At 39.0% G+C, this 16,457-nt stretch overlaps 2 protein-coding genes across 4 annotated transcripts; both read left to right on the top strand.

Moving 5' to 3' along the window:
• Positions 1 to 1,869: 1,869 nt before the first annotated feature.
• LOC121295736 (RING finger protein 222-like) lies at positions 1,870 to 3,424 on the top strand. Its single transcript, XM_041220735.1, has one exon. The coding sequence runs from the start codon at positions 2,517 to 2,519 to the stop codon at positions 3,198 to 3,200; it is 684 nt and encodes a 227-aa protein (XP_041076669.1). The 5' UTR covers positions 1,870 to 2,516; the 3' UTR covers positions 3,201 to 3,424.
• Positions 3,425 to 7,392: 3,968 nt separating this feature from the next.
• Positions 7,393 to 15,585, top strand: LOC121295255 (testis-expressed protein 47-like). 3 transcript variants are annotated; one of them, XM_041219701.1, is made up of 8 exons: positions 7,393 to 7,523; positions 9,785 to 9,857; positions 10,343 to 10,446; positions 10,857 to 10,921; positions 11,463 to 11,664; positions 11,924 to 12,080; positions 12,442 to 12,493; positions 13,345 to 15,585. In XM_041219701.1, the coding sequence occupies exons 1-7, from the start codon at positions 7,407 to 7,409 to the stop codon at positions 12,477 to 12,479; spliced, it is 756 nt and encodes a 251-aa protein (XP_041075635.1). In that variant the 5' UTR covers positions 7,393 to 7,406; the 3' UTR covers positions 12,480 to 12,493; positions 13,345 to 15,585. The 3 variants fall into 3 exon arrangements, with proteins under 3 accessions (XP_041075635.1, XP_041075633.1, XP_041075634.1); XM_041219699.1 differs by lacking the exon at positions 12,442 to 12,493; XM_041219700.1 differs by lacking the exons at positions 7,393 to 7,523; positions 12,442 to 12,493 and adding an exon at positions 9,103 to 9,431.
• The last annotated feature ends 872 nt before the right edge of the window (positions 15,586 to 16,457 follow it).

The following is a 16,457-nucleotide window of genomic DNA, read 5'->3' as shown; positions in this document are numbered from 1 at the left end:
AGACCTTTTTATAACTCCCAACAGGGCAGGTGTGACGTCAATGTAGGCTACCTGTCACAATTTTCACCTTGCACTGCGCATGCCCAGATTTTTTTTTCCTATATCAAACACGTGTTTTGTAAATATTCCACATGTAACCAATGAGTTTTATATTCAATGCAGACATGTGCTGTTAACCAACGTTAAAGTGTACCGCAGAGGGCTTTTTTTTTTTATTTTTTTAATAGAAAAAGGAAAAGAACAATGCACATACACGACTGTAATTTTTTACATTGAAGCGCAGCGTTTTCTCGAAGCTAATGAAAGTAACCTCAGGAACACATTTGCAGCATTGTTTTGCAAAGGTATTATTATTATTATTATTATTATTATTATTATTATTATTATTATTATTATTATTATTATTATTAGTAGTAGTAGTAGTAGTAGTAGAGAGTATAAAGTACATTTACATAGCTATATATTATTATTAATGTTGTTGTTGTTCTTGTTTTTCTATATTGTTTTTATAAGTAGAATTGCCAGCGTTTTCCCGGATAAATTGGTGACTCGGATATAGCAATAAGTAATTCCATTCACGGTGAAGTGAGTTAACTGGAATCCAGACTATGTTGTTCCATGGAAATCTGCCGCCCCCTGGTGTCAAAGAGTGTATATTCTATCAGCTGGCGGATCTTTTCTAAACAATAGCCCATAGCCGGTATCTAGTGCTTTGGTCTATAGCCTTGTTGGTACCCAGCCCAGATCCTTGTTCCAGTTATGTTTATGTTTTAATAAATGCAATAATAAATTGACGGCCTGAACAATACCTGGTTTAGTTTCCTTAGAGTTTTGCATATTACATTATAATTGCAATATCATATGTACTGTATAGCCGATTCAAAGCTATTATTAAATTACGAATTACAAAAGGGTTATATTAGACGTCTGCATAATATACCGTATTTCTTAAAAGAGGGGCGAGGGATTAATCCTAGACACTCTGGGGGAAGGTAAGCCTGGTACTGGAGTTCATTTCTCTTACAGGTTTAATACAATGTATTTATTCATTGCTTAGACTGGTTCAATGGTTTAATTTAGTTCAATATTCAATGTAATATTTGACGACATTGGAACAAAGACCTGGACTAGAAGTGCTAACCTCGGTTTAATCAAATAAGACTCTTCTTGCAGTACCGATTGTATTCACAAGAGGGCAGACCTTCTCTTAGACAAGTAGCGGCACAAATAAAGTAAGGTATAGTAACTTTTCAGTGTGTGTGTGTGTGTGTGTGTGTGTGTGTGTGTGTGTGTGTGTCTGTGTGTCTGTGTGTGTGTGTGTGTGTGCGTGTGTGTGTGTGTGGAAAAACATGTTTTTATTATTAAACAGTAAGTCAAACTATTGGACGTGTACATGACTGCACTTAAACCATTGATTAAAAAAAATAAATAATAATCAATCTTCTCTCGAAATCATCATTCTTACAGAGTCCTGTAACAGCAGTTGCATATGCAACTGTACGATTCCTGAAATAAAAAAAATAAATAAAACTTATTTTTTCACATACAGTATATATAGTTTTTAAAAACAAAAATGTAATACATCCAATTTACATAAAGCTACAAATTCTGGATACACTGCTGCATTTTCAACAGTGCGCCTGTGCTTCAGAGCCTAATCACATGCTGGATGGGGTTGAGTTACTGTATAGAACTGCATAGAACTCCTGTGGGCTGGAAATACGAGCCAGACTACTTAAGACTGACACTCTCCCATAGATTTCACTATCTCCTCCAGTCACTCACTGTGTGCGTACCATGTTAAGTAACCTAACTATGTATCTATTATAGAATGCATGTATGGTTCTCCAAAGGTCTGGCAGCTCAGCTTCTCGAATTCCAGAGAGTTCACACAAACTTATAATATTTAAAAAAAATCAAAATCAAATATCGTGACTGACGGAAGGGGCTACACAGCCCTTTGATGTCAACAATTGAGATGGTTTTATACTTCGTTATTAATACTTTTTCAATCACAACTAGCGTATTAGAAACCGAAGCTTTGGGCTACGGCTACCCACATCAACAATTGGAAAATCAGGTTTAGCAGCTTCGACAACTGAATCTACTTTTAGACACACCTCGCATCGCAGATCGCTTTTGTGGTTGAAACCCAGACTGTTCAATAACCCAGATATTAGACCGAGTCTGGATGGTTGCATTTTCTCGCCGTCCCCCGCTGGGATGCTGTGCATGACTGAAAAATAAGAACACAAAAAGGAAGTGTCGGGCAGGTGCTTCTACTCAAGGACAACACGACTGATCCGACAGGAGTGGAAACTGAGCCGCCAGCTGTCTTTAAGCTTGTTCTGTTCAATGCCATTGTCAAGAGTGCGGGCACGACACAGAGACCCCTCCAGCTACTGAGCAGATGCTAAACTTAGTGATATCTGCCAACACACTTTAAGCTTTTTTTTTTTTTTTTTTTTTTTTTAATGATCGGAGTTAGCTGACGTGATCTGAGCTTATAAGAAAGAATGTCCGACTCTCCCGACGCACCTCCACTGCAGGCAGAAGAGGCAGGTGAAAACGAAGCCGGCTCGGACGAGTGCCCCGTGTGCTATGAAAGTTATCGAGAGGCAAAGAGGACTCTGGTCTGCGGGCACGTCTTTTGCCACGACTGCCTGGTAAAGACGCTGGTCAGCCTTAACCGACATGGGGATATAGTTCGGAAGAATATCATCTGCCCGATATGCCGGCACCTGACATACATCAAAAAGAAGACACCAATTCCTCTCATAGTGACAAGCAACAAGAACAAGCAGACCTTGGAGGTCCCCCTCTCTCCAGGGAGTCCCGTCGCTTTGAGCGCGTCTTCTCCCTTTAATTCCTTAGACACATTAGAAGAGGTAATGAGTCCAACCCCGACCAGACCAACAAGAAGTAGGCGAATCCAGGACTTTGTATTCAGAACTGGTTCTAGTGATTCAAACCTTACTGGTACTACCCCGACTAGCTCAGCTAGTCCCTCGCAGATCTTTACCATCAGTGGCCATGGCAGACCCATGTCCGAAGAGGACACGGTCAGCATTAGGCCTGCTACGACTAGAACTGGCAATCGTCAAGCGCGCTGTTGCAGGTTACAGTGGATAATAATGTTTTTAACCGTGATCGTCATCGTGGCGATTGTGGCGGCTATCTTGCCTTGGATTCTGAAATAGACACTTATAAATACTTTGCACATTGGCTGCCTATACTCGTTCTGAATTGGAAATTTAAAATGTGTCTTTAAGAAAAACAATGTGATGGGTGTTCTGTACATCGTGGATGTTAGATTAATCACAGAATTAATCACATATTTACTTGAATGAAATTTAATACAGCATATTTACATATTATATACACGTGATGCCAAATTCAATCTGTGTGACTTGTTATCCTTTTATTTATTGTAGGTATAGGATAAGTACAAATATGGCACAATTACCATGGTTTCACATGTCGGTCATTATAATATATATAATATCTTATATATATAAAGCACGTATATCCATCATAATTAATGTATAGTTATACTATATACAAAAAAAAGGTGCCACGCAGTTTTAGTTTCTCGTGGCGGATTTTGTAATTTGAGATGGTTTGTTTTTCCTTGTTGCTGATCAAGCTGCATTCCTTCAATGGCTTACCTCAATGCGTTCTTTTATTTTGTTGGACCCCCCTTGGAGAAATGAGCTTTAAAATGACACTGGTGTTGTTTGTCTCGGTCACCCCCCTTACGGGTGCTTCTCGCCATGGGGGCATGACCCTGGAACCCCTTTCTCCACCACATGTGATCTGCTTATCATTAACGCCGAATTAATACATGTAAAAGCACAGTGGGGGGGGGGGGGGGGGGGGGGGGGGGGGGGGGGGGGGGGGGGGGGGGGGGGGGGCTGGGTATTACCAACGATGTTTAACTACTTTGATTGATGTATTTACACTTTACCAACTACTACAAATGTGAAACTTCATCTAACATTTATATTGGGCTATATACAGATACACATCAACGTGTATTAACCAATTTGCTAACAACACAAAAATTGTATTCTATCTTGACTTTATTCAACTGTCTAGCCATGGCTTTTTCCAAACGTCTTTCTAGTCATGTTAAATACACGTGATTCATGCCAATTATCAAAGTAGCCTAATGTATGTATAGATTTGCTGGAAAACGCTTCCTTGTATTAAACGACCTGTGTTATATTACACTGTACCTTTCTTTAATTCTCTCTGTGTCGTGTGTCATTATGGGTTAGGTACATTTTCGAGGTACTGCTGTCTGATAGAGCCAGTAGATACCGTGGGTGCGTTCACGGAGATCATTCTGCGCAGATTCTGTGCAGAATCTGACCAGTTTTGCCAATGATCTTATAAGAATGATCTCAGTGAACGCTCCCATTGGTTAAACTGGTCAGATTCTGATCCCTGCGTTCTTTTCAGTGTTTCTAAAAGGAAATACGGCTCTTTACTGCTTTCGTCAAAAACACCTACTTCCTTGGATATTGTTGCTGCGTGGTTCTAAACAATATGGAGGCGTCATTGTTTTCTGCATAGACTTTAAAACAACAACAACAACAAAAATCAATTAAAAGTGGAGAAAACTCTTTCAAATCTGGATTAACAATCATTCGTGTGTGCTGGTAAACTTGGTGACTTGTAAACCGTAGGCTTACTGGAACACAGCCTTACTGTCCTGGACTTAAAGCTGTACGATCATTTTCATTGGACCATTGTAGTGTCAACTTTTCAGGTCATATTAATGAAACAGGTGCCTAACTTGCTACACATTGGTGTAAAACGAATAATAGCTAAAGGACATTCTAGGATATTTTGTGTTAAGTTGTATCTTTTTAGCTGTGTAACATTTCCATTGTGTCTCTGGTGCAATTCGGGTCGTGCACACGTTAGATCTATTAATACAGTTTGCACACACGTGACTGAAAGTCCTGAAGATCAAGACCTAAACAAGCCTGTCCATTATTTAACAAACGAAGTTCTGTTCTGGGGTTCCACGTTTACATTTTAAAACGGGCTTAGAACTTGCATAGATGAATACATCATTTATGAATACCGAGGAAAAAAAAATACTATTGAAGTAATTGAGAAAGACTTCCAGAGAACAAACTGACTGTGTCCCTTGTAGTGTTGCTACATATTTGTTCTACTGGGTGTTTGCTACTTATTGTTTTAAATGAATAGTCTAAAAATACAAAGGTTTCTTGTACATTTTTTCAGCATGCAAACGTTTTTTGTGTTGCTTCCTGGAGCTGAAACTGAGCTTACCAAGCATACCCATACCCTCCTGCTGCTGCAGGCAGTTAAGTTCATAGAGGTCAAACAAATCTGTCAAAAACTGGTTATAGATGAAATCTAAACTATGCAAGTACATACTAGCAAGCACAGTTATTATTATATAAATATGTGCTATAAAAAGAAGAGATGAGCGTCACCTTTCAAATGTTTTTGTTACACATTGTATTATAACCATGCCTGTAGAGTGCATTGACACCTTGCATCTGTTAGCCAGCATTTCATTGTTGACTGCATTGTGCTATTGTTTGAATGCGGACATATTTACTGGATTTACCTGTTCTTTGGTAACCAGGTGACTTTTGTGTGGGGAATCTAGTGAGCTTGTTCACTCCCAGCTCATCGTGCTCTACACCTTTTATCAAGGGGACATACAGTATAGCTGCATACTAAATATAAACTCAGTGAAATCTAGAGACAAAATTCACCATGAGATAACCTTGCCGATGTCTTTACATGTGCTGCTTTATATCTCACAATTGAATGCTTGGAGTTATGGAGGGCAGCCAATTACAGATACAGGGTAGCAAGGTACAAGGTACTTGATAAGTTCTAGTTTTTTGGAAACTACAGAAATTGTGTTTGAAGTGACAGGTACCATCAATACCCCTTGGAGAGGTTTAATAGATCAGTTCTGTGCCTGTATCTTACCACTTAAACTGAGGGAACACTGAGCAACTTTGTGGCTTGGTACTTGGTTTCAGGAGACTAGGTTTCAGGCCACTGCATGGCACAAAAGGGGAGACTTGGGGTTTGATACAGCAAAGCTACCTCAAACAAGGTTCCTGTCCCCTGGAACTAAATTCAAGCCACTGTTCCTGAAAAAGTGGCTTTGTGTTTCCTCAGCTTTGGGCCCTGGGGAAATTTCCTCGTCCTCCCCGCCCTCTTGGTGGGCCTAGCAGTCTGATACTGAACACGAGTCTGCCTGCAGCAGTATTGCCTCTTCTCTTTTGTACATCACATGGTAACTGTACTGCATATTGTAAATCTCCCCTACTTAAGTATGCAAGAATCCTGTAAAGACCCTGCTGGTAGAGCAGGCAGGTGAGTTTCAGGGGTGTGCAGCTCTAATCTCTGTCCCACCTGCAACACTGGCAAATTAGTAAACTGGAAATCCCTCAACAGACTCACAGATTCATTCCAAGATGCTCACTGAGATAGTTTCCTGAGATGCACTGTAGTACAACAGAGTTCAACACTTCTTTGTTCCCTCTAGAGCAGGATTTCCGAGTTTAAATATATTGTCAGCAGCCTTGGAGCTGTACTGTAGGTACAGCGAGACACTAATTCAATTCAAGTATAAGTCAAATCAAACAATTCTTGCAAGCAGCATGCATGATACTAACATGAATCATATGATGCCATGGCACTGCCTGACCAGGATGTGTTGGTTCATACCATTCTGATACCATCAGTATGACAAACTGTGACGATGTGATAGTACCATTCACGCATTCCATTGTGAGTGCACATTGTGCTTGTGTTTCATACCCATGGTAGCATGTCTGCATTGCCATTGAAGATAAGTTGGTAAGGGCAATTGCACAGTAAATTAAGCTAGTGCAACTGCACGTGTGCCAACTGTTGAAAGACTGACCTTACCGATTAAAAAAAACAAAAACAAAAACAGAAAAAGCAAATAAAGCTCAACAACTCTTAACAAGTCTAGTGATTGAAATATGCTTGCCTCACAGATACATTTCTGGAGGAAGCTTACCCTGGAAACTGCATGGTCTAGGTTTGTTGGTCTGAGAATGTAAAATCAGACGGTACTGTTGGGAAGACTGTTAACAAAACTAACGAACGCTCGTAGCAACAGCTTATTCAGGGTTACACAGCTGTATTGAAAACGTTCTACTTGGTTTGACTGTATAGCAGTTCCAGCAGGTTATACCCCAATAATCATCAACACAAAATTAGTTAAAATTCTTAATCATACATTTCTGGACAAGAATATCTGTTTTGTTATTTTTTTAATAGGCACACTCTACCTTTAAGAAAAAAAAGACGCTACACCCCCTCTTTTCACTTCGCTACAGCGTTGCTAAGAAACCAGCACCAACAACGGTGTCATGGCGTCCAGCGCTGAAAGGATTCCGAACATGCGTTTGGAAATGCAGGATTTCGTCTTTGAAGAAAGAGTGTCAATGTACATGCTTCGGCAAAATAAACAGAGGGAAGTCAGAAAGGTTTGTCGATGGACGTTTTTGTTTTGTCCACTGCGTGTAATTACCACCTCACCCATGCAATGCATTGCGTTTGAGCCCCTGCACGTTTTGTTTTAATCATAAAGGCACCCGGTATTTTTGTAACAATTCACTCTTTTTATAATAAATTGTTTCAGGGATAGTCTTTCAAAAATATGTATTTAACAAAGGTAATAATCATCAAAGTTATCAAAAACATTATGAAACATTACGTGTTGGCAAAACGTTTTCACATACTCTGCGATAAAACGCATTATATATATATATATATATATATATATATATATATATATATATATATATATATACATACACACTCACACACTCAATACTAAACTTCATTAAATCAACTAAAAGACTTTTTCAAAGTCATCAGAACGTAGCACTATTTGAAGTTCTGGGTGCAATATGAGGCGCAGAGTGGTAGTTGATTCTCTGTATTTACTCGTAATTCAGGAGGCTTTTGTCTATTTTATGGTTAGCTCAGGTCCTTATTTTGCTACAAGCAGACACCAGATTGTAATGAATTTCGATGATCTACCTTCGACTGGAGTTGAAATGACTTATTCTCAGGTGACAGTAGGGAGGGCTTCATGGCATGTTGTTGTGCCACGTCTCTGCCCTACATTCTTCAGCCACTTGTATCATTCATTATGATGCAACAGAATAGATATGATCTCCCTCCTTAGCATAGTGTAATAGCTAATAACCAGGGGATCAGATTGCAATGTTTAATACTTGTTAAGAAAGTGATCTTATAATTCACTGTTAAACAAACAAACCTGTGACCATTCAAGCACATACAATAACATTAGTACAAAACTGGGTTACATTCAATTATGTAGGCTACATTTTAGATCTATAATTGCAGAGCATTGTTCTAATGCTTCTGGTTTAAGAAGCTTTTATGATTGTGATCAATGTGTAAACCTACTAACTTTTTAAGGACAAGGTAATCCAAGTTGCTTAGTATTTTCAAAACCTTTGGTGCTTCTCCGTTTTTTACAACCCAAGAACATTTTGCTCAAGATTTCAGTGCCAGTAGCTGACTGCTGTAGACATTCTCACGTCCTGAGATAAAGACAAAGCAAAAAATCAGGCTGGGGTTTGGTTTTGTGTTGTATTTGAGTGAAGCCTTCGCCCCACATCTTTTTTTCAGAACAAAAGGAACATGTTTAAACATGTCACTAGCTATTTAATATATTTAATTTAAAGTGTGTTCTACAACCGCTTGCAGTCCTTTGCAGTAAAGAAACATCTCATCTCAGAGCAGAGTATATACCCTGAATACTACAAGATGAAACAGTTATTGAATTTAATGAAATCGAACTCATCAGAAGACTGTGATGTAAGTGAATTATCCACAGTTATGTTTTTAGGCACTTTTTCCTGTGGTATTACACACACACACATCATAAGCCTGGCCTGTGTAATGCAACGATAACTGCAGTTCCCAGTGAAAGACTCTGCTTTAACATTCAAGCAAAACGTTTGAAGAGCTTCACCAAAGAAGGATGTGGTCTGTTGTCACAGCAACCCAGCCTTTCAGCCAAACCGTCAAGGGTAAACAAGATTGCCAACAAACACTACAATGTAGATTAAACAGTCGCATGCAAACACACAAAATCGGGCTGCTGCAACCATGAGTTCCAAAGTACTGCTGCTTGGACACCTGCAAACGCCTGTAAACTGAAAAGCTTTTGTGTTGGTAATCCCTCTGAGGCAGCAGCCAGGCTAGCAAGCCAGTAATTCTTTACAGTACAGGGACCAATAAAAATGGAGGCTGACGAGAAAACAAAAAGTCAGACTGGTAGTGCAGAGAAGATTAGGACAAGTTTGTTTCATCTCCTTCTGGATAAGAGGATGCTGCTGAATCCCAAGGAAGAAGTGGTGAGTCTGTTGCAGGAGTGTAAGTGGAAAGACTTAGTGCGATACTAAATTAAGAGGGGCGGAGTTATAGAGAGTACACTTGATAAATAACATAGCAAAGAAAAACCTGTGATTGCACAATTTGACACCTCAGACATATTTCTGGCAGCTATGGTAACACATGATATATTTGTCAAACTGATTTTAACATGAGCCTGCATTCTTGTATGATTGAGTCTTTATAAATGTACATTGCAATTGAACAAAAGAGCTGGTATATGCTGCCTTGTGACCAAGCTGTATTTTGTATAAATGTAGTTGTTTTGAACCACTGACTTAAAATTATAATCTCTGCTTTTGCTGTCTGCATTCAGAAGTTCCTGCTTCATCGGCTAATATTTATTGCCAGAATATCACCAGAGCTGGCTGACAAAAGGGACCTCGGAGGTAAGAAAACATATAATTTGGAAAAAGGTCACATTTAAAAAATAAAAAACAGTTGGAAGATGTCTTTGTTAAAATAAACTTAATGTGTTTAAGGGCAGTGCTATGGAGATTAATTGCTCCTAAAGGTATTGATTATTAAAATACACTCCACTTGAACAAAGATTGTGTCCTTTGAACCTGTGAATCACTGTGCATCTCATATCTGGGGATTATAACAAATTTTGGCCAATTTCAGACCCTACCTGCAATTACATCATCAGTATCCCCATCCACCCACCTATCCCCCCCCCCCCCCCTTTCTTTGCAGAAAAACAGATTTGCAATTTTTACATTTTTATGGCAATGTCGCCACCCCCATGAGCCAGTACCACCGTTCGGGGGGGGGGGGGGGGAACACATGAACATTAGAGCTGCTTATTCATTGCAGCAAGTTGTTTTGGGCATGTGTCTCAGGTCAACATTGAAACCTCTGTGTCCTGCCCTAGGATATTATGAGCAGCTTTACCAGGACCTGCAGCGTTACTTTCAGGGTGATGGTGTGACTGGCCTGCTTCTGCTCTACCCATCCTACCTTCTACACATTGTGGAGGTAACCTAGAAACCTAAGGCCCTAGAAACAAGCATCAAAATTTTACCAATTGCTAGCAATGTAGAATTTGACTAGAAAAGGGTGTACCAGGTAGTTCTAAAATGTATGGTGTCAGTAATCTTCATAAAGTCATAGTTTTAATTTACCAGCAATTGTAATACTACTTAAATAATGTGTGTAATCTGGAAGTGATGCTGTTATTAGTCTTATTGTTAACCCGTTTCTAGTTCAACTTCTCTAGAACTGCTGTGTTCGTCCTTTTCTCTGCTGAATTAGAAATGGTTTACAGTGATTGTCAGAGCTCCTTCTGAATCGGGCTTTCCGAAACGTATGGCCTTGTATTAAAGTTAATGTTTGTGATTTCAGTGGCTGCTTACCAGCAACAAACAGCCTTTCTTATTTTATTCCAGTCTTCCAATGATGTTCTTTTTTCTGTACTGCGGGATCTGGGACACATGCAGCAGCAAGGACACAGGTGAGACAGTACTGAGCAGTGCTCATGTATGAGTTAATATAGACCGTTGATCCTGTCTCTTACACCCTATTCACACTACCTGAACAATATGCAACTGATGTGCTAATATATATGTATGTAACTGTAATTAATATCGGTTTATGTATATGAATGTGTATGTATCTGTAATCATATTGATCTAAATTAACGTTTTATTAGTTGATAGAACGAGAACTGCTGAACAAAAAAAAAAAATACTGAAATACTGCTTGGAATCTGATCCTGAGTTTCCTGGTTTTGTTGTTATTTATACCTCAATAGCAGCACAGATTGAGCCATGTATTACACTTTCGAAAAGTTTAATGAACGCAAGCATTTCATTGAGCGGTTATCTCATCTAGATTGCAGTACATTCTCAGAGTATCTTTCTTTCTTTCTTTTTTTCTTTTTCTTTCTTTCTTTCCCTCACCTATCTATTAATTGTCTTCATGTGCAAGTCTTTAAAAATCCTGCCCTAACTGCTGATCCCCTCATTTAAACCTGGATTCTGTTCTGAATGCAGTGCCCTTATTCTGGAGCCCCGGATCCTGGTGATCTCTCATGACATTCCCAACAGGCTGTTTCAACAGTGGAGCTACAAGGTCCTCAGCGTCCCAGCCAGGAGGCTGACAGAGACAGAGCAAACCGAGCCGCCTGAGAAGCTAGTGAGCGAATCCCTGACCATGCTGATGAAACTGGGGGTGGAAATGCTCAAGACTCCCAAGGTACCGTATCTAAAGTTTACCACATACACACACCGTGATGCACATGCCTAATGCTCTTCCACTCAACCCCTTCCTGTGACTGTAGAAAGATCAATGCAGTCCTCCCTGTGGGTCCCTTGCTGGTTCTGTAGCATTTGAGCAGATTTTTAATAATTGCCCAGGTGGTATCTGTGCTTCTATAGACTCTTTGTGCAAAGGGGGGTCCGGGGTTAACACACTGGCAGCTGTGCTCATGCACGCACATTTGTTTTATGTCTAGCGTTCTAAAAACTCAGCTGATTCTGTCCTGGACAAGGTGCCTGAGTTGATCGTTCCTCAGGACAACATTGAGCACCTGCTGAAGAACGAGGCTCTGTTGACTCCTCTGCAGTATCTAAATGCTTATGACTGTCCGATCAACGTGGTCATGGATTCTGGTAAGATGTAGAAAGATTTTTTCAATGCATTTGTGTGAGCCTTTTTTTTCTTTTTTCTGTTATAAGCTTATTTTTTTCTGCTCTTAATTTTTTATGTATTTATTTATTTATAATATTACCAGTAACAAATTTAAATTGGAATGAACAAAACTAAGATTTACAAGTGGAAAATCTTTAACTTGTAAAGGTGACTTTTTAAATATATTTTTATGAATCCAAGTTAAGGCATTTGTGGAACTGTTTATATTATAATTACTGCTGAAGTGTGTTTCATGACAGTGTTGAAAGTTCAGCAGGTGTTCAGTCTGTGCAAAGCTGTATCCACGTGCTGTTACACACTGTCTGTTCTGATTGGTTAAAGGGCATGTGTTTGGAAGCTCCAACCCAACCACAGTTTAAGTTGTGATGGAAAGGTACAGTATGGCAAGCCTCAGCATGCATGTTGCCTGTCTGCATGTCATCAGTTGATTGCATGCTTTCATCACAGCAGAGCCTCTCATTCATAGTGTCTTACCCAGCTCCCACAGTGCAGATGACAAACAACCAGTCACACAGATTATAGCAGCAATACCACCCATCAGCTACAAAGCAACTTATCACACACGTCACCTGTGCCTGTTATTTTTAAACATTGAATTGGCATTAAAAAAAAAAATCTCACACAAGGGATTGAATTCCTGTGCACGACGATTCATGTTACAATCTTAGATTTTCATTGCTAACTGAAAATCTGAACAGTCTGGAGTTATACAATTAACAGGTAAAGTGTTTGTGGCTGCAAAGTAATTTAATACATCTTAAATGTCACATGTATATCTCGATTTTTAGCAAACTTGCATCTATTTTAAAACATGAGATTTGGTACTACACTGCGTTTTCATTGTGCTTGCATTGTTACATTTTCACTACTGAGGTCCGTTCACCTCAGTAGTGTCAGGATCAAAGCTTGTCACTCAACAACGGAAGGAGACGATTGGTTATTGACAGGAAAGGCGGCTCTGAAGGGGTGGGGAACAATATCACTCACTCCAGGTGAAACAACCAATGGAAGTGCAAGAGTATTTGAAAGGAAGGCTTGCAAACAGATCTCTTAATAAACCGCACATCATGCTTTAACAGGTGTTTATTTCAAAACTGCACATTTGAGAGTTCTGTAAAGAGTGGAAAGGTACACATTGCATTAGCCTCAACCACTTTAATGCTATAATATTGCAACTATTGTTTAAGAAAGGACAGTGACAGTCATTTTTATTCTTTTTTTCAGACCATGTTTGGCCAACACATGAGCACTTTGATCCCATCCTGTGAATATGAGATACCACACTACGTCTGTATTAGTCCAGTTATTTATGCCGTACAGGAATCACTGTTTTGGAGGGACCTGGAAACGTACAGCATATTTTAATCTGTATGATTATTTCAATACCTTTTTTTTTTTGAAAGACTTAAAGCATTACTTAAGCATTATGCTAGCATGTAAATGTGACTAGTAAGCATTGGGGGTGAGTTAGGTCAGTGACACAGACATAAGGAAAAAATACAAAGCAATGCAGCTAATATATTCTTACTGCACAAACATTAGCCCTGCCTAAGAGATGATACATTTTTATCTGATGTTAAAAAAAGCTTTTGTGATTATATGAAATTTAACATGCAACAATAATAGCTTTGTTTGTTGTAAATCTGATAATACCTTTAGAGCTAATGTTTTTCAAGTGTATTGACACTGTATTTCCTGTACTGATCCTCACTTTGTGCTTTAAAAGCAGCTCGATTAAAGCACCCTAGATTCTGTGCCAGCATTTTTGGGTACTTTTAAGATTTAGAAAAATAGAATAAAATGTTTAATTTAAACCCCTCACAACCTTCATTAATGTGTTATTTGTTATTGCTATTTAATTTTCAACAAGAGAGCTTTTGTACAACCAAAGTCTTAAAAAAAACCAAAACCAAAAAAAAAAAAAACACGTGGTTTGTATGGAATAGTTGTGTGTGATACTGTGGGAGTCAAACACACTTGCCCAATACTGACACCCAGTGGGGGAAAAGGGCAGGACAGATGCAGCTGTAAGGCTCAACTCAGGAGTCAGTCTGTCTTTTTAATGTTCCAAACAATAAGGGGTTAACTGGAATGGTAGGTGAGAAACTATTTGTTAAGGTTATTATCCCTTTAAGAACAGAGTACACAATTTCTAGAAATGCACCCCTTGTGGTTACATCCATTACATACATACATACTTTAAAAAGATAGGTTTTTAATTGGTTCAGCATTCTGCTGAGGAGGATTGTTGCAGTGTTCACGGTACAGGCTGTGTTTGGCTTGTAGGCTGGGCTAGTATAAGCAGGGAAACATTGTCAGGATCAATGGTTTCTCCTCAGCAGCCAATTCCGGTTCCTCCAACGGCCAGCGAGCGCCACCCACAAATAGCAAGGTCCCATGGGTACGAACAGCTTTGTAAATGTTTCCATCGTGGTTCTGTATGACACACACCACGGACTGAGAAAGAGCCACAGTATTACAGTTTCTGGTAAACCACCTGTATATCTGTGTCATGTTTAAACATGAACCATTGAAATACTATGGTTAACGAGTGCCAGACCTTGCTGTGGATGCTACCACATCCGAACCATGTTCAACACACACATACACACTTCCATCACACCATGGCAGTATCAGACCCAGTCATAATGGTTGGCCATGAGGCTAAGACTTGGAAATCAAACATGACGGGTAATGTAGCTCTAGTATTAAAGCCAAGATCATTTGTATAGTAATGGACTTTTATTGGTGCATATTATACAGCCTTTCCAGCAAGCAGCATTCTCTTAGCATATTCCATAGTGGTTGGATCAAATGATTTCTTTTTTTTCTAATTGATCTGGTTTTCCAATCAGGTTGCTTAATCTTTTTGCATGGTGTCTGAGACTTGTCTGCCTTGTAAGTAGCAGGATGATGTTCAAGACCCAGTCGCTATGGACTGGTCACCAGCACAAAACATCTGGAAGTTTTCATCAGGGCCATTGCTTCTGCCAGTACCATCTCATGGATCTATACAATGTCCCTTGCAAAAGACAACATCCCTTTATGCAACAGGAAAGTTAACTGCAGTTACAGATAAGTATGGTACATACACATTAGTTCATTAACCTCGAGCTTACAAGTACCCAAAATTTTACATCGTGAAGCCTGTCTTTAACAGCACTTTTCACCAGAATATAACCTGGGAGTATTGTGGCTAAAATAACAACCCTTTTAAGGTTGTTACTGTGCGTATCACATCTGGAAATATGCAGATGTATACAGAGAAATGTAGGGTAAATCAGTCTGTTGTAATTGCAAATTCACGAGAAAGGAACATGTTGATTGTTAATTTTTTTTTTTTTTTTTTTGCAAAATATGCAGCCTTGAGCCACTGGAAAGTAACAGAACCACATGTATTTGAATATGATATATTAAAAAATAATAAAACATCAGACCTGTGAGCAAAAGTTATTTGTTATAGGCAAAGACTTTCCGTTTCTGGTTTCCCATAAACATTATTATTTTTTATATATATATATATATATATATATATATATATATATATATATATATATATATATATATATATAGACGCACACACACACACACACTTGACATATGGTAACAGGTACATTGGGTATTTCCACTTGGATTTAAGAGCAGCATTATGGCTTCCAGGCAGTGCACATAGACCACTGACTTTCTTTATGAAAATCCCCAACAACCAGGATTAAAGTATATGCATCGTTTTGAGAAAAGGCCCGGTTATGAGATGAAGCTCTGTACATTTTGTACAATTGTGTTGATGCTGAAGCAGGTGGCTTAACAGAATATCCCCCACAAATAAGGATGTGATGCAAATATGACACTTTCATACACTTATGAGGACCAAATGATATGCACCTTTTGACATTAAAAAGTATAAATATATAACAACCTGAATATTCTTGATTAACTAGCACATCTCACCACGTTTTCCAAGAATTTCTATACGGACATCAATTTATGTATTTTTCTTGTCTTTTATGTTTTTAAATTGGCCCCCAGAAAAACAACACCGTACATCCAGTTCTGAATCGTAACCTTGACAACATCCACACAAAAAAGGAACCATTTAAATCCAGTGGTACAAAAACACACAGCATCAACACCAGCTGAGGACCACAGAACTGGCAACATCTACAGGCTAGAGCGGTCGATTGTACACATAGAGAGAGAAGAGCAGAATCTCCTTTTCCACTTGATGCGATTTAAAGAAAGACACCCAAACTAATACTGTGGGATGCTACTGGCTCAGTCAGTGGTTAAGTGACTTGACCACTCATCACGGAATCACTCTACTTATCATCCACCAG

Source organism: Polyodon spathula, chromosome 20 (assembly GCF_017654505.1).
Source record: "Polyodon spathula isolate WHYD16114869_AA chromosome 20, ASM1765450v1, whole genome shotgun sequence".
NCBI classification, from domain to species: Eukaryota; Metazoa; Chordata; class Actinopteri; order Acipenseriformes; family Polyodontidae; genus Polyodon; species Polyodon spathula.
The sequence above is the reverse complement of the archived record's forward strand: the minus strand, read 5'-3'. Positions and strand labels throughout refer to the sequence as shown.

Bases quoted from the DNA above. Each gene is read 5' to 3' on its own strand.
- LOC121295255 (XM_041219699.1), top strand. From the start codon at position 7,407: ATGGCGTCCAGCGCTGAAAGGATTCCGAACATGCGTTTGGAAATGCAG. The intron at 9,858-10,342 runs GTAAGAAAACAT...GTCCTGCCCTAG, and splicing joins TGACAAAAGGGACCTCGGAG to GATATTATGAGCAGCTTTAC. The intron at 12,081-13,344 runs GTAAGATGTAGA...TCTTTTTTTCAG, and splicing joins CAACGTGGTCATGGATTCTG to ACCATGTTTGGCCAACACAT.
- LOC121295736 (XM_041220735.1), top strand. From the start codon at position 2,517: ATGTCCGACTCTCCCGACGCACCTCCACTGCAGGCAGAAGAGGCAGGT.